This window comes from Rasamsonia byssochlamydoides, assembly GCF_041956645.1.
Source record: "Rasamsonia byssochlamydoides strain NRRL 3658 unplaced genomic scaffold VTN77scaffold_27, whole genome shotgun sequence".
Taxonomy (NCBI): domain Eukaryota; kingdom Fungi; phylum Ascomycota; class Eurotiomycetes; order Eurotiales; family Trichocomaceae; genus Rasamsonia; species Rasamsonia byssochlamydoides.
Window position 1 is genome coordinate 206756 of NW_027192410.1, and position 23095 is coordinate 229850.

The window sequence follows — 23095 nt, forward strand, 5'->3', positions numbered from 1 at the left end:
CTCTCACTGCTGCATGGATGGAGTAGCAGACATCATCCCAATGCGATGAAGCCTTGCTTAGAGCGCCAACGGTTTTGTTGAGAGGGAGATGTTCTTTTTGCAGCTGCTTGTCAAAAAAGGTCCGCCAGCCTTGCGCCGCTAAGCGGGAGCTCGGGCGGAGTTCACCATCGCGTTCTCCGTTCCGCCATTTTTTTGCCCGTGTCAACAAACCTGTGAAAGCCACCAGGCTTCCTTTCCCCACGTCGTCCAATTTCAGCTGTCAACAACGCTGAAAATGGATGACATCGATATGCTGGGGGGCCTTCGTGGCCTCTACCAGGATCTATCCACCATCTCGGAGACGTCTATACCCAACATTGAGCGTCTTTGCATCGAGCTAGAAGCTCACCTTCAGGACTTCCGCAAACTCCTTGACAAGGCCCCCAAGAACAACACAAGCCGTCAAGCTGTGCTCTCAGGTGAGATTTTACACAAAAACTATCCCTATTTATTTAATCTTGCAATTTGTTTTCCTTCTGACTTGGATGTTCTTTCAGGAAAGATAACGATTGGAGGAGTCGAATATGCCATTAATGCCGACTTTCAGCAGGGAACATTGCAACTCGCAGACGCCCTCAACCTCGATGAACTGGAAGCGGCGGCGTTGTTCATGGCGGCTCAAGATGAGGCGCAACAACTGGATCGGACACCACTCATAACTGCCATCATGCAGTTTCACGAGCGCAGACACTTTCTGCTCGAATGCTTGCGTCTTATCTTTCTCGAGTCCTTCGATGTGGAGAGGGAGCAGATCCAGGAGTTGATGCAGAACACTGTGGCTCATATTCTGGAAACAAAGAGTGGGACATTTCGCAATGCGTCTTTATTTGCAAGGAAATGCTTGAGCTCAATGGAGGATATGGAGAAATGGCTGTCCCTACTTGGAGAGCAGGTGCAGAAAGCCTCAATTGTCGGTCAAGCCGAAGATGCGGATATTATGGAGGCAATAGAGTACCAGCGCACCAGCTTAGGGCAACAGCATGAGTCGCTCGGTGCCATTCTGTGCTACCTCTTCAAAGGAAATTTCACAACCTCCGAGGATCTTCGATTGCTCCTGGATCGGATGCGGAAGTTGGAGAGATTCGATATGCTACTAGTGCACTATATACCTGCGATTATCGCCGCGCTGGTTCAGTACGGCTCTCCCGAAGGCTCTGGTTCTCAACGGGAAGCCAGGAGTCTTCATTCAGTCATCACTTCGTCTAAAGATAACAACGCGTGGATATTGGGTCCATTCCACGCAGCCGTGATTGTTTGGTGGCTTGCAGTATACAGCGGGTGGTACTTTGACGCTGGGCCAACTTCCCCTTTACAGGGTGTGGATCTTGAAAAAGAAGCAGAGGAGCGTACGAAGCAGTTTATGAGTGCTCTGGATGACGGAGCTCTCGAGTTCACGCTGGCTATTTGCGCTGGGGTTAATAGCGACGAATGGCGAGATCCAGCTAGAAGCGAGCTGGTAACACTCTTGTTGAAAGAGAGTCCGGCAGCGATGCTGGAGTCGGAGCCCTGTTCTGAATTTCTGAAAACTCTCCTGATGGAACATTTTGATGTCTTCACTGAGTCGTGCATTGCCAACATGCCTGATGCTGTTCGAATGCTCAAAACCGAGGAAGATCTTCAGAGATTGAACCAAATCACTGCCCTTAGGGACGGGCTGAATTCGAATCCGCATCGTGGCATAGTGGAGGCTCGCACTCATCTCGAATCATTTCTCGTGATCATGGCGTTTGCGTTTGAAAACAGACACGACGCTGCTCAAGAATTCTGGGCCGATCACGAAGGGAATTTGTATGGCTTCCTTCAGTGGGCATCCAAGCGCCAGACCGTTCCACGGGTCAGCGCCTTCTGTGAGATGTTATGTTCTATATCTGAAGGAGAGGACAACGCTACTGCCGCCCATAGATTTCTCCTGGAGGAAGATAAACACATGTCAGTCAAGTTCAGGAGGTCGACATCCATGAACTGGTCTCAGATGTTTGCAGAACTCCAACTGTATGCATCCAAGGTTACAGAGAAGCCGTCAACGTCCCAGACGATTCTCCATACCCGGAAATCTGAGACAGCCGACATGAACGAACCAGAGAGTCCTGTGATGTTAACTTGTTATCTCCGGCTGATGGGACATTTGTCTAAGCAAAGCGGTGCCATCAGGGATTGGATGCTCCATCATCCCACGTTCAATGTTGTTGGAACGTTATTAACACTCTGCAGCGGCTCGATCCCGACGCACCTGAGAGCGAGCGCATTCGGTACCCTCAAAGCCCTGATGACCGAACGATCAGCTGCTCACGGGAACGAAATGTGGCTGTCGATTGATCAATGGATCTCAGGGGCTGCCGTGAATGCTCCGGGTCTCGCCAAAGCGCCAATGCTGTCAAACCAACCTGCATGGCATGAACGGCATGCGTTCCAGAAGATTGGCGAAAGTTTCGATCAAACAAATGCTTTCGTCGAGTTGATCCACTCCTTGGTCTCCCCGAGTTCCGATCTACCTGACCAACAACTTGCTTTGCCCTTCCCGGAGTCGCTGGGAGCGTCTTATCGGATGCCAGGCATCGAACCCTACATTGACTTCATCTTAGGACATGCCTTCGCCAGAAAGGTGCCCGATGTCACAGAATCCCAAGGCCGCTTGCTTGCCTGGAATTGTTTGAGTTTTGTCGCGACATGCCTGGCAACTTTCAACGAAAATCTCGTTGTCATTGCCCATCAGCCCTCTGCGAACTCAGATTCCAGCATCAACTCCTCATCATTAAACACCTACATTCGTCTTCATCCTTTTGCTCGCGTTTTTGAGTGGCTCTTCAATGAGGACGTTATTAAGACCCTTTTCGTGGCGTCACATCAGGACGTGTCTGAAGTCGCGAAAGCCTCTTCCGAATCTGTTCTCATCCTCTCACTAGTCAAGAGTATCGAGGTGATGAATCTGATTTTGGATCTTCAGTCGACCTATCTAAACATTGTTCGTCCGTTGATAAGAACTCAGGCAGCCCCAAGCAAAACTAATGTTGCAAATTCTGCGCTTGCCTCCTTCGAAGACAGCATCTTGAACAATCTTTCCCTTATTCCAGATTTGTGCCTTTATTGCGGTACCGGTCACCAGCAGCTCACTGTCGTGTCAATGGCCCTCTTGGAGAAGCTGTCTAGCTCAAGGAAACTGAACAAAACGGCGGCGTCTGACTTGTTGACTTGGAGGTCTCCAAACAAGATTGTAGAAGTCTTGACCACAGAAATCGATGCGGACAGCGTGGCACGCCCTCTTGTGTCTCAGATGCAGCCTGACCCAAGAGAGATAGAGTATGGCCCGACGTCCTCTGGATATCTCATCAGAGAGGGTCTTCTTGGTCTGTTGAACAGCTGTCTTGATATGATCACCGACCGGCCCACAGTCGCTCATCTTCTCCTTGGATTTTCATGTGTTGGTAATGTACTTGACGTTTCTCCGGACAGTTTGTTCGCAAGCGGGATGTCCTTGCTACATGCCATCATCAACTTTATGCAGATTTATCCCACGGAGATTGACGGGAGTATCACGTCGTGGACGGTCCATGCCAAGCGTATGGCTTTCGAAGTTCTCAGACACCTCTGGTCTTCCAAGCTGTCATCCTCCTTCACTCTCATAGAACTCCGCATGAATCGGTTTCTCTTGACTTCCTTCGCTAGTCAGCCTGTCATCCGTCCTAATACCCTTTGGGATAACCTGCCCACTTCGACACGGGAATTCTGGCTGTCGGACTCGGCGACCGCGCTGGCAGAATTTCTTCTCTATCGAAGCCATCTCTTTGACTATGCCGTAACCGAGATTCGTTCTGCCGCCAAGCTCGGCTCACGAACACTTCAGACGGACATCTTGTCGACATTGCTGGGGTCGTCTTCAACCGAGACAGGCGAGACAATTATCAATCCGACCGTTTTTGACCTCTTTGATTTCGCAGACTTGGACATATTAGGGGACTTCAGCCCTCCTGACCTGAACATTCTCTCTGGAATCGATTTCGAACTGTGTGCCAAACCTCAAGCGGATGATTCCCTGGTCCTGTACGATCTTGATGCAGCCCAGGAACTAATCCAGCTAAAGCGGAAAGAGTTGGTCGAGAGCGGCCAGTTGCGAACTCAGGACGAAGAGCAGCTTCAAACTGAAGTTGAACATACTCTCGCGTTTCTCCGCGTGACAAACCAGAAACGGCAGATTAGATACAATCGCTACTTAGCCATTCGGTCTTGGACTGAACTGGCTACAGCTATGATCGTCTCCTCTGACATGGAAGGCGGGCGCCGAACGACCTTTATTCTTCAAGCCATCCAGCTGATTCTTCCGAAACTCGAGGTTACTATCGTCGATAACGTCCCTGAAGCCATTGAATTGGCTCGACTTGCTGAGACTTTGATCAGCAAGCTTGACCCTTCCACAGGGGCAGATCACTCCAGCCGAGGTGGGGACGTAATCGATGAGAAGCTGTATCAGCTCTTTCAGGTCAGCATCCGAGGCATCTCTCTGGCAATTGGAAATGTGGTTCTCCGAGAGTCTTTTTACAACATCTGCTCCCATTATCTCTCGCGTATCACGTCCCCAGGCTCGACTCATAAGGATCTTCGACGGCATAGTCAGCAGACTGTTAAGACCGCCGGTGCTCCCCTTGTAGAGGCGGTGTGTGATGACGCATACGCAGGTCAGGAAACATGCAGGGTATCTGCATTGCTGCTTCTCAATCTGTTGGCGGCTCTGGATTCTCGAGAGAACTCTTTCTTCCTGGCAGATGCCATCTCTCAATCTAACTATCTGAGCATGTTCCTCGACGCTATCAAGGCGTTGCCTTCGGAATTCCGTAATGCTCAGGCCAGTGGTGAGTCAGCCGCCGCCCTCGCGGGAATACCAGCTAACGAAACTGCACCTAGACATTCCTTTACTGCTATCCTATTACGAAGCCCTGCTGTCATTACTTCAACAACTCTGTCAAACCAAAGTCGGAGCGACACATGTTCTCAATGCCGGCTTGTTTGCCGCGGTGCGAGAGTCACAACTGTTCGCTGCTGACCCTGATATCGGAATAGGTTTGGCACTCCTCGCTTCTCATTTTGGGACGGCGTACTGACATATGTAGATATGGACAATCCCGATGCTCTTCGGAATTATTATCAGCTACTCCTCTCAATGCTCCGAGTAATTGTTTCCGCCGTCTTCTCCCGGGGGGTCCATAATGAACAAATGATGGACCAGACGCGAGCTTTCCTCACTGAAAATCGACAGAGCATGGTTGGTGTTTTCAAGCGTCACGCCAGAATCGGTGGCGCTGCCGCCGCTGACTGCCACGAGACGCTGCACGATCTGGTCAAGTCATACGTGGCACTTATTAGCGCTGCAGGATTTGTTGAGGTGAGCCGAACTCCTAGGTTGAATCGTCTCCATGGAGTCCGCCGTGCTGACCTTTACAGTTTGAGGATAATGAATTGAGGCGAACTACAAGACCTAAAGTATTTTCTTAGAATAATTGGTTGGATGATCATACGACTTGTCGCGGGTGTTTAAGGGGCATTATAGGACCTCAGGGCATTGATTAGGCATAACGGCGATACCAAAAAGTCATTGTATGGCGTTTTGCATAGCAGTTTGGACAGTCTTGTTGTCTTCTTTTCTTTCCCCTCGTTTTGTTTCTAAACTTGGCCGGATTAGATTCTGGAGGTCTCGAGCGTATGGATCATTCTCGTAGGTGATAGATCCAAAGATCCAGATTATTTTGCTGTAATGCATTGCGAAGTTCCAATTCTGGAGAGCTGCTGAATGTTGACACCCGATTGAGGTTCGTCTACGCGTCCACCCAACTTTGGCAGCTTCACAGAAGCCAATCATCCCATTGAAATTGGGGGAATCCTCGCTCTTCAACCCTCGTGTGGGGAAATGAGATTGTTAAGCGCCAACCGGGTGCACTATCTTATCTCCGCATCACGTAACTCCAGCTCGCAGGTGCTGCTCCTCATCTCCTCTTCCTTCTCACGTATTGCTGTCATCCACCGCGGTCGCCTTCGCCGTTATTTCGCATCATCCTCTTGGTCATTCCTTTGGATCTGGATCTTGAAGGAGAACGGGTGAACGTGCCATGATCAGAAACTTCTCGTTGTGGGGTCGCTACCGAACTGGCCACTGAGCTTCGTTCTCTTTCTCAACACCCTTTCCTATCTCCCGCCGGAGATAGAGAGATAGGTAGATGCAGCAACACTCGAGAGCCACTGAGCAGCGAGGCGGCAAGCGCAAGGCTCTCGGAAAGAGGAAACTCTCCGATAACGAGCGAGACGAGCCACAACAGAGAACCATCTCGGAGCTTTTGTCCAAGAGCAACAGCAGCACGTCACACGCCAGCGACCAGCAGCTTCCATCATCGCCGACGAGTGCCAAACGGTTACGAGCGTCATCTCCCTCATTAGACCCTCCGTTCTCGAACAGCGGCCAGGATAACCTTATCCCTCCTGACAAGATGTACAATTTCTCGAATTCGGAGCCCAAAGCGAACGGTGGCTTTGGGGAAAAAGCACCGGGCTACAGTGCCACCCAGCGACCAAGCAACTTCACGCCGCACACGGGAGCGAAGAAGCTCGTGGTAAAGAACCTTCGTTCGGGGCCCAGGTTGAATCAAGATGCGTACTTCGAGAAGGTCTGGGGCCAGCTAGACGCCGCATTAGTAGTCATATTCGATCGCGGGAAGCCGGCAGCCTCTTTGGAAGAACTATACAAGGGAGCGGAGAATGTTTGTCGTCAAGGGCGAGCGGCAATGCTCGCGAAGAAATTGCAGGAGAAATGTAAAGAATATGTGTCCCACGATCTCCGGGAAAGCCTGGTGGCCAAAGCAGGAGATGGAAATAACGTCGATACGTTACGGGCCGTAGTCGATGCATGGACAACGTGGAACTCAAAACTGGTGTGTGGCACTGTGGTTCTTGATTAATCTTGGATACTGATAGGTTTCTCATTGCACAGGTGACAATCCGATGGATTTTTTATTATTTGGACCAATCGTTTCTGCTACATTCCAAGGAGTTTCCGGTCATCAATGAGATGGGATTAATTCAATTCCGATCGCATATCTTCTCTGATCCAGCATTGAAATCGAAGATCCTCCAGGGCGCGTGTGATCTAATTGAGGCCGACAGGAAAGACGAAGAAAGTGGTTTGGTGGCTGATTCCGCCCTCCTAAAAAAGGCGATTACTTTGTTCCACGATCTAGGTGTCTACACGAGCGATTTTGAGCCGCGCCTACTTGAGGATTCAAGGAAGTTCTTTGCCTCATGGGCTGACCGAGAGGCGGAGAGTCAATACCTCGCTACATACGCCGAAAATAGCCACCGCCTAATTGAGCGAGAAGTGAACAGGTGCGAGCTCTATTCTCTCAGCCGGAACACACAGCAGAAATTATCGTTACTTCTGGACGATAATCTGGTTCGAAAGCAAGAGGACGTGCTATTAAAGGAGGAGGATGTTTTGGGACTTCTGCGGACAGCCAACAAACATGCTCTGGAACGGCTCTATTCTTTACTAGAACGCATTAAATTTGGCTCGAAACTTAAGCCTGCCTTCAGCAAGTTCATCGATGACGAAGGCACTGCGATTGTATTTGACGACAAGAGGGAGTCTGAGATGGTGGTTCGTTTGTTGGACTTCAAGCAGCAACTTGACGACACGTGGACAGAATCATTTCACAAGGACGAGACACTGGGCCATGCTCTTCGCGAATCTTTTGAGACCTTTATGAATAAAGGCAGGAAATCCGAAGCCACCTGGGGCACGGACAATCCCAGGACTGGTGAAATGATTGCCAAATACGTCGATACGCTGCTCAAAGGTGGTCTGAAAGTCATTGGGAGGAAGGCCGAAGATGAAACGTTGGCGGATGAGGACACCGAGATCAACAAACAGCTCGATAAAGTGCTGGATCTTTTCCGGTTCGTGCATGGAAAAGCGGTTTTCGAGGCATTCTACAAGAACGATCTTGCACGCCGCCTGCTGATGGGTCGCAGCGCCAGCGACGATGCAGAGAAGAGCATGCTAGCCCGTTTGAAGACAGGTAAGTTTCCTTCTTCCTCGGGCGCCCGGGTCCCTAATGCGCTGACCACTGGGGCCTGTCAGAATGTGGATCCAGCTTCACCCACAACTTGGAGTCCATGTTTAGAGATATGGACATAGCGCGGGACGAGATGGCGTCATATAACGCCCTACAACGCGAGCGGCGAGACCGCCCGACTCTGGATCTTAACGTGAGTGTGCTGTCGGCGGCGGCGTGGCCAACATACCCGGATGTGCCTGTGCGGATTCCGCCCGACATCGCCAAGGCGCTCAACGAGTTTGAACAATACTATTACAGCAAACACAACGGTCGCAAACTGAGCTGGAAACACCAGTTGGCGCATTGTCAGCTCCGAGCGAGATTCCCCAAGGGTGATAAGGAAATTGTGGTCAGCTCCTTCCAGGCGATCGTATTGTTGCTGTTCAACGATGTCCCTGAAGGGGAGACCCTGAGTTATACCCAGATTAGAGAAGCAACGGGCCTATGTATGCCTTGCCCCTTCCCCTCGTTTGACATGCTCGATAATGATCTTATGCTAACTCTGACACAGCTGATCGCGAACTGACGAGAACGCTCCAGTCGCTGGCATGTGCCAAGTACCGGGTCCTTACGAAGAAACCCAAGGGCAAGGATGTCAATGAAACGGACGTCTTTGCCTACAACGCGAGCTTTTCGGACCCAAAGATGCGGATCAAGATCAACCAGATCCAGCTGAAGGAGACCAAAGAGGAGAACAAGAGCACGCACGAGCGGGTAGCCGCTGATCGACACTATGAGACGCAGGCGGCGATCGTCCGGATCATGAAGAGCCGTAAGGTCATTACACATGCGGAGCTCGTAGCGGAGGTGATCAAGGCGACGCGCAGTCGGGGTGTTCTTGAGCCGTCGGAGATTAAGAAGAATATCGAAAAGTCAGTCGCTCACCCCATTTTTCCCCTAATGCTCCTTTACTATTGTCTCACGGTGCATTGACTAACTAACCACTGTGTACAGGCTCATTGAGAAGGACTATATGGAGCGTGTGGAAGGAAACAAGTACAGTTACCTAGCATAGAGACGAGAAACTCCAGGTCTGTGATTGTAAACGCGCAGACGACTCTGTTCGGGACATAGAGAGTTAGGTAGTATCATGGCAGAAATGAGTTATGCTATTCATGTTTCATGTATTTAGCAGTGATAACTGTACCTAAACTACAGTACACACTTTCCCCAAACTCGCAATCATTTCAAGGTTATGTGTTAGACAGACACCTCGGAGGACCCCCTCCCCCATCATCGGAGCACATCCGAGTCCACTGTCCAGGACCGGCACACGGAACGCAAAGAGGTCCGGGCGCGGCGGGAGTCAACATACAGAGGAGAGATGGCATCGGTACCTACTCCGTTAGTTGTATTTGTTCCTGTTGATGCCCGATAGCTACCTAGGTACGGAGTAGGTACGAAGTACATCTTCCAGTGCTCGTTCGGGTCGGTGATGAAGCGATGGATCGATCCCTCGTGTCGGGGTTAGGTAGGTAGGTAGGTAGGTAGGTAGGTTCTAGAATCTAGAATCTATTACTATTTCCAGGAGTCAGATGCCATTCGATCTGTATAGTCGCCATATCTTTAGTGCTCGTACCGGAGAGACGCGGGGAAGACACAAGAAGTTCATGGCTTCTTTCTATGCTAGCCAGTCGACATTATTACTATTAACTATCACCGATAAAATGTTGGAAATATTGGTTGGAACAATATTGTCATCAATTCCAGGTGCCTCCATCTCTACGCCTATGATTATTAGAGATATGCAGCTGCTGTGGCACATCCTAATCTTACGTTAGCTAAATAGCGAATACAGTATGACGTGCTTTTTGGTTCATCCTTGTCTTCTTGACCAATGGGGTACAGACCACATGTACAGTTAGGTATCTACAGAGTACATCTAACAGCTCTCTCATATGAAGACGACAGGCTTTCCTTTGCTGTTTGAACGTCTTTTCTTACGGTATGCTGTTAGAGAGGGGTAACTTGCTGTTGTTCTAGAAGACGTCCAGATACAATACATTGGTGTCAGGGACACAGCCAATGAAACCGCTCCCGGGCCCCTGGAGACCTGGCCGGAATTCCAAGCTAGTAATAGTGCCACTCACCGCATTCTCTCAAGACAATCAAAAGATAGGAAAACAGCGAACCTAGCTGACCATGAATAGTGCCTGGGCCAAGGTTCGAGTGAGATCCCTCGAATTGGATCATCCCCCTTTCTGGGGGGTCACGTTTCCTGTCTGGTGCCAGACGGGATTCCCGAAAATAGAAAGCCGAAGCGGTCACCTGCAATAAAGGGACCTTCCGAGTCCAGACTCCGGACCCAGCCTCGATCGAACATGAGCTGCTCCTCGATAGCGGAGCTGCGGAGTAAGACTAAAAAAAGATGGAGACGGCGATAGATGAGAACTGTTCATGTGAGCAACAAAAAAAAATAAAATCAAATCGTCCCGGAGCAAGGCCGGGAGAGCTGAATTCGTCTGGAAACACGGCGGGCTAGTTGGCTATTTAACGAGGCATTGCTGCCTCTCTCATGGTAGAGAACTTCATTCTTTACAGTTTCTCATTGCTTGACTCTCAATCCGATTCCTTTTTCGTTTTCTCTTGCCCTTGGCCAGTGTGCTGGTTATAATTTCTAATCCTTAATAACCCACTTATTTCTCCTTCTTCTCCTCAGCCAGCAGCTCCCGATTCATCCCATCAAGCAAAACGGTAAGAGAGTGTTTCTTTTTGCTATTGTTCTTAATTTTTTGTCTTCTATCTGTCTCGAATCGGGACCAGCACGTGCCTCACCTGGGCAGTCGGTTCTCCTTCCCTTCCTGGTCATCCCCACACTTGCCCAGGAAGCTGCACCTGGAGGCTGGCACAGTTCCCTCTTTCCTACTCGGTCCAGTCGTACCTTCCTCAATAGTTCATGGTCATTGTGCTCCTACAACTATTGCTACCGTTTTACATCTTTCTTTCCCCCACATCCCTCTGCTACCCCCACGCCTCTGAGGTATACCCCCACGTCCGAGACGCATTTACCTTGTACACTTCAATCGCTGTATAGCGTCCCGCAATTTGGCAGCTTTGGATCGGAGGAAAGCGGCTCCGGGAGCTTGCATGGAACCTTCCACGGTTGTTGGCCGCGGCTGGAACTGAGAGTTAACCTTTGTGCCTGGGCCATTCTTTTCTGATTCGCCCCCCGTGCAACAACCCCGCTGACAGGCGTCCAGATCAAGGTTCCCCACCTCGCTCCCCGCCATCCAGCCCGGAGGATAGCCCGACGGCAAACATTATTTCCCCCCCCCCCCCAAGGGTCGCACGCAGGTCGCCATTTACCTTTTCTCCCCGGACTTTCTCCCAGTCGCGACTTGTATATATATTTGCCGTCCCGTACTTTTCCATCTGCCATTTCTGCTGGGAAACGGTCCAGGAAACACTCGCTCCGAAAGAGAAAGAGCAGGACCGCGCGCGTTACGTCATAAGTCCGATACGACACTTTCTATAGACACGCATTCGCCATGCAGAGTAGGTTCACCCTCTGGAGTCTATATTCAGACTGGCTGCTTTTTTATTTTCTTCCTTTTTGTTTCATTTCTGGTGAATTTTGCTGGCATCGCAAACATAAAATTCGTGAGAATTACAGGGGGCAAAGGACGGGCGGAAAGAAATAAGAGGATAAACAAGTCAAAGCATATGCTAACAGAACCATGGTGGAACAGCGAAACACTTCTTCTCCGACCCCAATAAGCTCGTCCTCTCTGCCCTCCACTCCCTCACCCTCACCAACCCATCTCTCGCGTTCGACCCGGAGTACAAGATCATCTTCCGTCGTCCGGATGACTCGACTAAATCCAAAGTCGCCGTCATTTCGGGAGGCGGTTCTGGCCATGAACCTGCTTTCGCCGGCTACGTAGGCAAGGGTCTGTTGACGGCCTCTGTCGCCGGAAGCATCTTTGCCTCTCCCTCCGCAGAGCAGGTCCGCAAGGCTGCCATGGAGCGTGTCGACTCCGACAAGGGAGTCCTCATCATCACCATGAACTACACTGGCGACGTGCTCAACTTTGGTATGGCTGCCGAGAAGGCCAAGGCTGCCGGAATTAAGACCGAGTTTTTCGCCATTGGCGATGATGTCGGAGTGGGACGTAAAAAGGGTGGTAAAGTCGGTCGACGCGGCATCGGGGGTGGTATCCTGGTCTTGAAGATTGTTGGCGCATTGGCAGAGACTGGGTGAGCACACACATTTCTTCTCCAGAAATTGAAACCGTCGGCTGACTATTTGCTCCAGAGCTTCTTTGGAAGAAGTCTATCGCATCGCACAGCTGACGTCTAACAACATTGTCTCTCTTGGCTCATCGTTAGAACATGTCCACATCCCGGGACGTGAAATCCCCTCGGCGGAAGAGCTGGTACCGGAGGGTGAGGTGGAAGTGGGCATGGGCATCCACAACGAGCCTGGTTCCCACCGGATGAAGGGGGCGACCCTGGAAGAGCTGATCAAGACCATGCTCCTCCAGCTCTTGGATGAGAATGACAAGGACCGCGCATTCATCATGCGCCAGCCAGACGACAAGTTCGTTCTGCTGATCAACAATCTGGGTGGGGTTAGCACCCTGGAGCTGGCTGGAATCACGGACGAAGTGTCCACACAACTGGCCAGGGACTACAACATCAAGCCCGTTCGGACGATCCAGGGAACGTTCCTAACCAGTCTCAACGGCCTTGGTTTCAGCATCTCGCTCCTCAAGCTGGTCGACACCGGTCTCGGTCCTGGCAAGTCCTTGCTGGAGCTGCTGGATGCTCCGGCTGAGGCTGTTGGCTGGTCGGCTCCAATCCAGACGTCCACCTGGGACAACCACCGTTCCGACGCTCCTGTGCAGACGAAGAAGAATGTTGTTGCTGAGGAGCAGCCAAGCAACTTGAAGAGTAAGCCTTTTTTTTTATTTTTTTTTGTTTGTTTTTTTGAGATTCTTCCCAGAATTTGCAGCTAATTTTATCATCAAACAGTTGACCCTGCCCTCCTGAAGAAGAGCGTGTCTGCTGGGCTGCACCGCCTGATTGCAGCAGAGCCTCAAGTAACCCGTTTCGACACCATCGTTGGTGACGGCGACTGTGGAGTGGGCCTCAAGCGCGGTGCTGAGGCCGTTCTACAGCTGCTTGAGAAAGGCGACATCGGCGACGACGCGGTGGTTGCCGTGAACAAGATCGTCAACGTTGTCGAGAACACAATGGATGGCACCTCAGGCGCCATCTATGCGATCTTCCTCAATGCCCTGGCCCACGGTCTGCGCGAGCAAGACAAGGGCGCTGCCACTCCGGCGACCGTAGAGACCTGGGCCGAGGCACTGAAATACTCGCTGGGTGCGCTGGCCAAATACACCCCAGCGCAGGTCGGCGACCGCACCCTCATCGACGCCCTCGCACCGTTCTGCACCAAGCTCGTTGAGACCAAGGATGTCCACGCCGCGGCCAAGGCCGCCCAAGAGGGCACCGAAGCCACGAAACACCTGAAAGCCAGCCTTGGCCGAGCCGTCTACGTTGGCGGCGAGCAGGAATGGCTCGGCAAGGTTCCCGACCCCGGTGCATATGGATTGTCCGAGTTCCTGAGCGGATTAGCGGACAGCCTTTGAAAAAGTACAGTACTGTACATGAGGTATCTTTCTTGTGTATAGTTTGGATTGGATGATACGATTATGACGAGTCTCTATTTTTTGGCCAAACTCGCGTTTCGTTGATCTCGGATTTTTTTTTTCCTCGTCCCTGTTGGATTATTTGTATTGCACATCTATGATCTATTTATTTATTTAGCCTTGCCAATGACCTTAGGTATCTGTACCTATTTTGGTTTTGTTAACGAACCATACGTGATGAAGATGCATGTAACGCAATTTCTGTGTATATGTCAGATGTGTATTTAGCAAGCAAGCATGCAAGCCAATATTATTATTACTGTTTTATCAATATCTTGTATGCGTTTATGCGTTTTCTTTTTTTTTTCGATGACACTACTTGAATCGGTATCAGTACCATCAATACGCATCTACCTGTTCTAAACGAGACTGTTGAGCGGGTAAAATATTGGGTTCTGATTTTCCAGCTTCTTTCATAATTTTTCAAATTTTTTTTTTAGTCTATTTAGTTTATAGAACAAACAAGAAGGGATCGCTTTGATAAGCGCCTTCTTCCATCATGATTCCATCACAGACAAGGACAGAACGCCAACTTTTCGCTTTCTCTTTATTTACCCATTCAATTCCAGACAAGAGGATCGAAATGAGAAGTCTTGTTCGTGTCGTTCTTCTTGAAAGGGCGTGGCGGAATGATGTTGAGTCGTAATATGAGGATGAATGTCCCGTACGTGACTTGACTTCGCTAACACGAGTCGGATAAATAGGAATGAACTGGTTAAAGTTCTTGAGAAAAGAAAAGCATGCATTGGTATCAACGTTAGGGCCCGGTACGTGGTCACGTGAGACGAAGCCCGAGCATGATGCCACATTGTGGAGGAGTTATGCTAGGCAGCAGCGGAGGAAGATGGATAGGAGGAGATGGAGTCGGGTTGAAATGTTGCACAGACCGGAAGCATATTCAGCTGAGCAGGACCAGGATGACCGAATCACCGCGCAAGAACCTGAGAGGAGTTGTCAGCATCGCATGCAACAGAACCCTGCTGCTCCTGAATAGGAGACGGTAGATGGGATACGATGGCACAAGGTCATGTGCCGATCGGAAAATAGCGACAAATAACGGGAGCGCAACGTACATCTTGCTGATGAATCGGTCCTTATTGACTCCACGGCCCTTACCACCCTTGGGCTTCTCCGTCCACATCTCCTTGACGTTCTCGAGGACCATGTTGCAGTGGCGATCAAAAGCCTTGACCCGTGCCAGCAGTTTGCGGTTATTTCGGCACGAGATCAGGACCTGTGTGTGGGTGCGGGTGGCCGTCTGGAGCAGGGAGAGGGGGCCCGCAGTGAGTTCATGTTCCTCGACCAGAGCCACCTCATATTCACTAGTAAGTAGAGGCGCGTTAGTAATACGCTTCAAGGCAATAATATTAAATTGTGTGACTGCGAGATTGCTAGGGAAAGAATGTATGATAGAAGGAGGGGAATCGTAGAGCGTGCGACGATATCGGGTATCAAAATGATAACATCGGACGTAGCCTGGCTATAAAGGTACGGGAGAAAGCGGGGAAGGAAGATATGTCGGGATGAAGGAACACGTACGTGAGCTCGCTGCGAGGCTTGTTGAGAAGATCTCTGTCAAGGTGTCCATGGTTAGCGTCATCATTCTTCCAACAAGGCTGCGAGATACCATCGACAAGGGTTGCATAGGCGGAAAAGGCCTATGACTCATCACTACGCACTATCTGGCGTGGAAGAGGGGTAGATACATACTGGATCTTGGTGTCCGACATGGTGAGGTATAAAAGGGCGCTGTGGTGCTGGGTTGGGAGCTGCTTGGATGCAAGTCCGTTACGACTTCGACGTTCTCTTTTGCAATCGACTTGACTGCCAGTCGCGCGGGTCGGCCATTGGAGGCATGGCTTGGCGCGGACCAGGGCCGAACGAGGTCACATGACGAGCGTGTTTGTCGTGTTTGGCGTGCACCGTTTCCCGACACCGCGATTGGCTGCGTCACGTCGCGTGGGCATGCAAGACACGCTTGGGAGCTTCACGAGTATCATCATTACTTCAAATCAAACAAACGCTCTTCTTCCCACTCTCTCCCAGCCTCTCCTCGAGCAATTGATCATCGCTACCTTCCGGACAAGGTTGACTCCTGGCTGAGGTTTTTTTTTCCTGTCATTCTCCTTTTTCTCATCTCTCAAACATTATTTATTCTACCACTTTTATTCTCCCTTGCTCGTCGACGCATATAGAGCCTGCGAGAACCCACTTGCATACCAGATCAACATTGGTCCACTCGACACGACAGCACCCTGCACCCGCATACCCTCCATTCTCCTAGCCGACAGGATTTCTACCTTGCAGATTGGTGCATAGAAGCCCAATCTTCACTTCTCAGACAGCTCTCACCGCAATAAGCCAGTTTACCTTATCCGAACCTCTCTTCACCCTTTGGTTACGCCTCGCGTAGGATCCAACACGTCAAACAGCAAGGGACCTTCTTAAGACACGTGTACGCCCTGGTCGACTACTCCTCCAACACACACCTTTTTTTTATCCTTTTCTATATGCTTTAAATCTCTCAAGGACATTCTGCGTATGGTGACGACAATCCAATCGTGGTCGGGATGGAAGCTCAGGACGGTATATCCGTCCGCCCTATGAGGTGTACGAATCCCCCTTTCTGCTACGAAAATGCCAGAATTCTAAACCATGCGTTTACAATGTTCAGTGAAGGTCCTCTACACGTTTGATGACGAGAAAACAAACTGTCTTGCCCGATGGCCTCATCTAGTCGACATCCAAACCGCGTACCTCGATGAGCACACCCAAATCGGAGTCATTGAGCTGAAGACATGTATCCAGGCGATCGTATCTGCCAGGTGTGTTCGGACCCCTGCTTCATCTTAAGCGGTCAGTTATTAACTTGAAGATCACGCACGACAGCCCGGAATTGGTGGCAAAGCTGGGCCAGGATTACACGGTATATGCCTACGACTACTCCGAGTATGAGACACCATTGGTAGGCCAAGGGATGCTGTCATGGGTTCTGGCCTCCGCTTCTCCGACGCCCAATGCACCCGCCCATCAGTCCAGGACGATTGTAACCGGACGTGTGCGCAAGAATGTCTTGGGGCTCTTCTCAAAAGGCGCACAGGAAACCCTGGAGGTCCGACTTCGACTCGTTCCGGTCCCAACAGTCCTGCAGAGTGAATATCTTGAGAGTATGCAAAAGTACCGGGAGTTGAGCAGCATTATCCCCCAGGACTTTGATGCTCAAGCGTGGACTACATTCGTTAAGCAGAACGCCAGCTTGTTCGCTCCAAACAACAACCGCCCCCAGTTGACCGACCGTCCCAACTCGTCCGTGGATCATTCGGGTATCGAGAGATTTCACCAGCTTCTGAGTGAAAGCTCGACCCCAAGAGAGTTCCAATCGGTGAATCGTCCAGACTCTCCTTGCCAATCTCCCCTCCCTCCCCCGAGCCGAGGCTCAACCCCGAGCGGAGTCCGGCCACCAACTCAGCAGCCACAGCAACAGCAACAGCAGCCGCAACCGCAACCGCACAGGAGGAGAGAAAGTGAAGCATCTTTCCGGCCATCATCTAGAGCTTCCACACGAGAGCCTGAACCTCAACGGCCGACAGTAGTAGCAGCACGCCGGGGTTCAATGCAGTCGGGATATGGGAGCGGTGAAGAGTCGATGGAGCAGCAGCCGCGCAAGAGAGCAAAACTCTGGAGGGCAGACTGGCCAGGGAAAGAGGACTTAAACATTGAGAGGCAACCAGGGTCATTGCGTGTGGCAGCCAGCACGGCGGCTTCAGTTCGTATTCACCGTCCGATTCCGGTCAGCTCGTCCACCAACACCCAAAGCTCCAACAACAATGAAGAACCTGTGCGTCCACCTACTCCGATCTCGACTGATATTCCGCGCCGTCTTCGTCCCGGCCCAAGCCTTCTTCGTGAGTCATCGAACCAAAGCAATACTACGTATACGTCTCCGTATGCGACAGGTGATGAGCGGCCTTCTGCGGAACCAGCAGCTACATCACCTGATGACACGCGTTACCAAGGTATCTTTGAGCCGCAGTTCAACATGCCGTCTTCCCCTCCTATCATGGACAGTGGGTTTCCCAATCGTTCGAGCCCTGCCTTGCCACCATTGCCGATGCAGCCCGACTCTGGCTTCATGAGTACGTCCCTTGAGGACCTCTTGGATGATGATGGCTGCTTAAGGACGAACATAGATGAAGACGCAGGCACGCCCTTGGATGAATGCAGGCGAACACACTCGAATGAGACCTCGAGAGAGGAGCGCATGGCGGACTCGGCAATTCAAGGAACCTCTCCTGTCAAACCTCCATCCGTTTCGGGGCGCCAACATGACAATTTTTTAGCTAGTGATGGAGTGTTTGAATCAACCTCGAAGGAAACGGCTCCCCCATCTCTTCCTCCCCCCCGGACGACGGCTGCGTCCAGGCCTTCATCGAGGGCAAGTATCAGGCAGCCACCAAAGCCCTTGGCCCCGGCTCCTATGTCGCAAAGCGAGCTGGAGCAGCTCATGAATGCAATCCCCGCGAGTGATCCTGTATTACCGCCAAATGGATACCTACAACACTCCAATTCGTGGGCTGGTCCCATGAGCGATCTCCCTTCCGTGAACACGCCAGCACCACAGCCTGTAGAGGAGGGGGGGAAAGTTCGAAGTGGAGCAGGTGCAAGGAGGGTGCGACAGGTTCAGGCGCGTCTGGACCAATGTATCCGGGAGGGGCAGATTCCACCATACTGCGAGAACTGCGGAGCCATTGAAACGCCGACATGGAGAAGAGCTTGGTCAAAGGAGATCGACGGCAGTGAACAGGACGCAAACGAATTTGCAAAGGACGCGGGGATGTTGTTCTGGCAGGTTTTGGAGAAGGATGAAGAAGACAGAGTCACCAGATTCAAGATCTACAAGAAGACGCTGGCGGATACAGACAATGACTTTGTGCAGATCCTCCTCTGCAATCGTAAGTTGCATTTCATTACATGATTCCCCTCCAGTTGTCTATGTTTACCTAACATCGGACTGCAGCTTGCGGTCTGTGGCTTCACAAGTTCAAGAGCATGCGGCCAGAGAACAAGTGGAACAAACAACCCCCCAAGGACAAGCGAAAGCGATCTTCACGGAACCGAAAAGGACCACTCTCCGGCGGCGGCGCCGGTGCAGCGACGAGAAGTCGTAGCAAGGCCCAAGCAAACAAACCTGCAGAATCGTCACCCGGCCCAACGGACGCGTCTTCGCCAGCTGGTGATGATGGGGTCACCCCTCGTGTCGAGAATGACAATGAAGACGACATGCAAGAACCTCCATCAAAGCGGCGGCGTGCGAACAGCGTAGAGCCTCGGAGAACAACGGATACCGTGCAGAGTCGGTGGGAGGAACAAGACGCGATAGAAGCCCTTCGACGGGCTATCCAGTCCAGCCCTGCGCGCAATCTTGAATCTCGGAACCTTGAGATGAACGGCAATAATCTCACACCTAAGCCGGTCCGAAGGACCTTGTTTCCAAGTGCTCACGAAGGGCCGTTGAAGACTCTGAATGAGTCACTGACGAATAGTCCGCGACGGAGTCCCCGAATTACTTCACGAGGTTCCGAGAAGACGGCACAAGAGAAGGAAAATCAGGCGCCGGCTACTCATGATAGTCTTGACGACCTCTTTGAAAGCACCAACTTTGAATTCGAACCACCTGCAACCCCGACTCCCAAGCGGCGAACCCCTCGCGCAGGGACGACGACAGAGAGGAGACTTTCCTTGCCGTTCTCCTCTCCGACAGCCAGGAAGGGCAAGGATGGAAACACGGACCTGACACCGGCCAGGCTCGCGATGGAGAAGCTCCAGCGCGCGCAGGAGACAGTCAGTGAGCCAACCACGCCTCGGCGGAAAAACGACAAACACGACATTCCAGAACTCCCTTCGATTGGTGGCACTCCTCGGTCAGCGACCCAGGAAATGATGAATGGCATCATGATGGACATTTTCAATGAAAATAGCGCCTCTGGTCAGCCTGATTCGCTTTATAATTTTGAGCCGCCAAAATGCCCCAGTGGGAACTGGGCTGATTGGGAGCCATCGGACTACGTGTCTCCTATCGAATCTGACGCGGAAGACAACAATGCACGGCACCGGCACCAGAATCAGCATGGAGAGGGCCATTCTAACGATTGCAATTCTACGGAACATGACGATTCTGAAGCTATTATCAAAGCTCTACTTTCTGACCCTGATGTTCAGAAGGCGAACATGCGTGCCTCTGATTTCGATTCTCTCTTATTCGGCGGTGGCTGTTCTGGTCTTGACTCGAACGGCTTCGGATCTGATAATGGGAACTCGGGTTTGACGGGCCTTGGAGTGACATCAAGCACTAGCAACAGCAACAGCAACCAAAAGGAAGGCGAAGCTGAGCCTTCAACTTCCTCAACACATGATAACTCAATCTCTTCATGACATTATCACTGACGGCCCTTCTTATTACTTTTATTATTATTTTAGTTCAGTCTTTTTTTTTATCCTTCTGTTTTAGACAAGCGACGGTGTTGGATGGTCTACTGCTACGGCTTTTTATCTTTCGCTTTGATCTGTCTGTTTTTTGAGCAAGCGCTGTAAAGGGGTATTTGAAGCGTCTTTGCTATTTTGCTTTAATAATGTGACTTCGATTCTGCTTTTTTATAATGATGTCACGTTTTCCATATCACTTACTCACTCGTTTAGAGGGAGAGGAAAGGGTCTTGCATGTACCATAACTGTATGTGCATAGAAAGACCACCCAGGTGAACCAAGGTTGTATACAACCAACAAACCAACCAACAAACCAAAGTTACTTTGTGATGGACTGCTGGACTGGAGGAAGGGAAGGGAAGGGAAGGCTATTAGCACAAGTGAAGTGGTCTTTGCTTTGCTTTTCTTGGCTTGGCTTGGTTTATTAGCTGGTTATTAGACGGAAAGAAAAAGAATAAGAAAAGAAAATAAAAGAAGGATTGTTGGACAAGGCAGACCTGGTGATCATTTAAAAGATTTAGACTGTAAACTCAAAGACTCGGAGCGGAGATGCTTGCTTGCTTGCTTGCTTGCTTGCTCATTTTAGGTATTTAATTTTTTTTCTTTTTCACTGACTACAGTAGACGAAGGTATTTCTCCAGAGCAGGGCAGAGCAGAGCAGAGCAGAACAGCTAAGATGGCCGAATTAGAAAGGGAGAGAGAAAAACAGCGCTCTATTGTACTGTACAGACAGACAGACAGACAGACAGAATCCATGGCCGTGAAATGAAATGAGACATGACATGACATGACTGTGTAGATCTGATGCAAGTAAGCCTTGGAACAAGCAAACCCTGCTCCATTTCTATTCATTCATGCACACATAGCTGCCTGGATGATTAGCGGAGGGTATATCTGCCCTCCGTTCATGCTTTCGTGTTCATCTTCGGTCTTTTTTTTTCCCTTTTCTTCCTTCCGAAACCTGATAGGTAACGACGTCGTCCATGTAGGGTACAACCTTCACCACCACCAATTAACTCCCAATTGTCATAGTAGTGACACAATGTAGGGGCTGAGGACTGCCGCAAGGCGTCCGTCTTTTTCTTTCGGGAAAAAAAATCATTAATTAATAATTGGCGTCGTAAAAGATCTCTTTATGCCGGTGCGTGGCGTCGACGACGTATTCGTAGATTTTGTAATCTGAACAGATAGTACTAAGTTAGCTTTTGCGCTTTCTTCTAGTTGCTTCTTCTGCTGCTTCCACTTCGACCGTAAAGTCGGTAGGTAGAAAGGTTAGGTATTTACATACCACAATTGGCGGGGTTACCCCAATCGATCGATCCCAGGACACGCAGGCCGAGACCCTAGAAGACGTCTGCGTCAGACTTTTCTTTTCTTCCCTTTCTCTGCTTTGATTCCTATAGTCGAGCATCCTCCCCATCTATCGAACAGCTCGACGATAATTCTGACTTCTACTCACCTGCCCACCCTCCAACTCAGTCACCTTCCCCACAACCTCAACCAGCTTCCCCATCTGCAGATGCGAATCCGGCTTCAGCAACAGCGTCACGTCGCCGTGGTTTCCGCACGTGATGGTCGCCGTCTCGCCGCGGAGGGCGGTCACGGTCCCGAGTAATCGCACCGTCTGGGTCGATGCGCGCGCGCCGCCGCTCGAGGGGTGGAAGGCGTGGAGATGCGAGGGGAGGACGCGGGGGGTTTGGAGGGACATGATTTCAGAATCAGAATTGGTGGGAGTTTTCTCGAGCGATTTTGTTTGTTGGAGGATTGGACTGGATGTCGGTTTTTTGCTGGGTCGAGTTGTTGTATTCGTGTTGTCGTGAAATGACTGTCAATTGATCGCGCGGATTGTCTGTCGAATTCCCTTACTCCACAGTAAGATGGGCGACAGAAGGAAAAAAAAACTAGCAGGCAAACTAAGGCCTTGGATTAAAGGAAGATATGATATGTCTTTATTGTTCGAATAAGGACAAAAGAAGAAATTCAAAAGGATGGAGGGCATATGATTAGATTGATCGATAATTACTGACCTCGCCGTAAAGAGCGGGGTTCCGCAACTGTTGGTCGCGTCCGCGTAGACGCGTTATCACGTGCTTGATTGTGCTGTGCTTACTTTTCCGTTTTAGGATATCACTCCACATTACCTAATTAGGTACCTCTGTTCCCGCGTATGGATTGTTCGAAATGTCCGTTGGGGAAAAAAAAAAAGGGATTGCTTTACCTGGTTTGAGATCAGAGAGAGCAATAGAAGCATGAGGATTGTTATGATAGAATATTAGCTTCAAAGTCAGGCAGCAAACTCCGTGGGGTATATAGCGGCGAATAAATATATATCGACACTCCCACAACCTTGTATAGATACAAAGGTAGTTTCTCTTCTTTTCCTCTCCAGCTTAGATTCTCAGTACAATAGCTATCAATAAGACCGGTTCTTTGATAATAGAGCTATCATACATACAAGTGAACAAGTCTGAGGCAAGTACCTTAGCACATGTTCACTAGCAGTGTGGGAAACAACTAGCAGAGGAAAATAACACAAATTAGGCCAGCCTCTAGCCAAGGAACAAGCAAGTTCCATTATTGATAGCGTCCTGCTATTCTCCGGCCTATAGATTAAAAATAAAGTTGCCTCTAAAGTGGAAACCTCCTGTGATGGCTGGTATTTTATAACGAAGTGGTTACGACTTAGCCGTCGTGAAGTAGGCGATACGCTGTCATAACGACAGAGAAGTGGACTTGATATGGAAACGTAGGGGTGGATTTAGAACAGGAATGGATTGCTGAATCTCCAGAAAGGAGCCCAAAGGGAGGTTTTCTATATACTGG

General features: G+C 50.4%; 6 protein-coding genes across 6 annotated transcripts; 4 read left to right on the forward strand and 2 right to left on the reverse strand.

The window, feature by feature from the left end:
• Positions 1 to 274: 274 nt before the first annotated feature.
• On the forward strand, positions 275 to 5523 carry VTN77DRAFT_3811 (uncharacterized protein; the record flags this gene model as incomplete). Its single annotated transcript, XM_069419801.1, has 5 exons — positions 275 to 458; positions 537 to 4883; positions 4936 to 5091; positions 5142 to 5413; positions 5473 to 5523. The coding sequence occupies 5 exons, from the start codon at positions 275 to 277 to the stop codon at positions 5521 to 5523; spliced, it is 5010 nt and encodes a 1669-aa protein (XP_069278161.1).
• A 719-nt stretch (positions 5524 to 6242) lies between these two features.
• Positions 6243 to 9147, forward strand: VTN77DRAFT_3812 (uncharacterized protein; the record flags this gene model as incomplete). The annotated part of the gene is made up of 5 exons (XM_069419802.1): positions 6243 to 6950; positions 7010 to 8093; positions 8156 to 8578; positions 8644 to 9004; positions 9087 to 9147. 5 exons carry the CDS (start codon positions 6243 to 6245, stop codon positions 9145 to 9147), a joined length of 2637 nt encoding a protein of 878 aa, XP_069278162.1.
• Positions 9148 to 11620: 2473 nt separating this feature from the next.
• On the forward strand, positions 11621 to 13729 carry VTN77DRAFT_3813 (uncharacterized protein; the record flags this gene model as incomplete). The annotated part of the gene is made up of 4 exons (XM_069419803.1): positions 11621 to 11627; positions 11822 to 12329; positions 12388 to 13025; positions 13107 to 13729. 4 exons carry the CDS (start codon positions 11621 to 11623, stop codon positions 13727 to 13729), a joined length of 1776 nt encoding a protein of 591 aa, XP_069278163.1.
• A 958-nt stretch (positions 13730 to 14687) lies between these two features.
• On the reverse strand, positions 14688 to 15519 carry VTN77DRAFT_3814 (uncharacterized protein; the record flags this gene model as incomplete). Its single annotated transcript, XM_069419804.1, has 4 exons — positions 14688 to 14730; positions 14863 to 15111; positions 15329 to 15361; positions 15500 to 15519. The coding sequence occupies 4 exons, from the start codon at positions 15517 to 15519 to the stop codon at positions 14688 to 14690; spliced, it is 345 nt and encodes a 114-aa protein (XP_069278164.1).
• An 840-nt stretch (positions 15520 to 16359) lies between these two features.
• Positions 16360 to 20221, forward strand: VTN77DRAFT_3815 (uncharacterized protein; the record flags this gene model as incomplete). The annotated part of the gene is made up of 4 exons (XM_069419805.1): positions 16360 to 16399; positions 16464 to 16614; positions 16679 to 18741; positions 18807 to 20221. The coding sequence occupies 4 exons, from the start codon at positions 16360 to 16362 to the stop codon at positions 20219 to 20221; spliced, it is 3669 nt and encodes a 1222-aa protein (XP_069278165.1).
• A 1156-nt stretch (positions 20222 to 21377) lies between these two features.
• Positions 21378 to 21980, reverse strand: VTN77DRAFT_3816 (uncharacterized protein; the record flags this gene model as incomplete). The annotated part of the gene is made up of 3 exons (XM_069419806.1): positions 21378 to 21451; positions 21561 to 21615; positions 21732 to 21980. The coding sequence occupies 3 exons, from the start codon at positions 21978 to 21980 to the stop codon at positions 21378 to 21380; spliced, it is 378 nt and encodes a 125-aa protein (XP_069278166.1).
• Positions 21981 to 23095: the final 1115 nt, after the last annotated feature.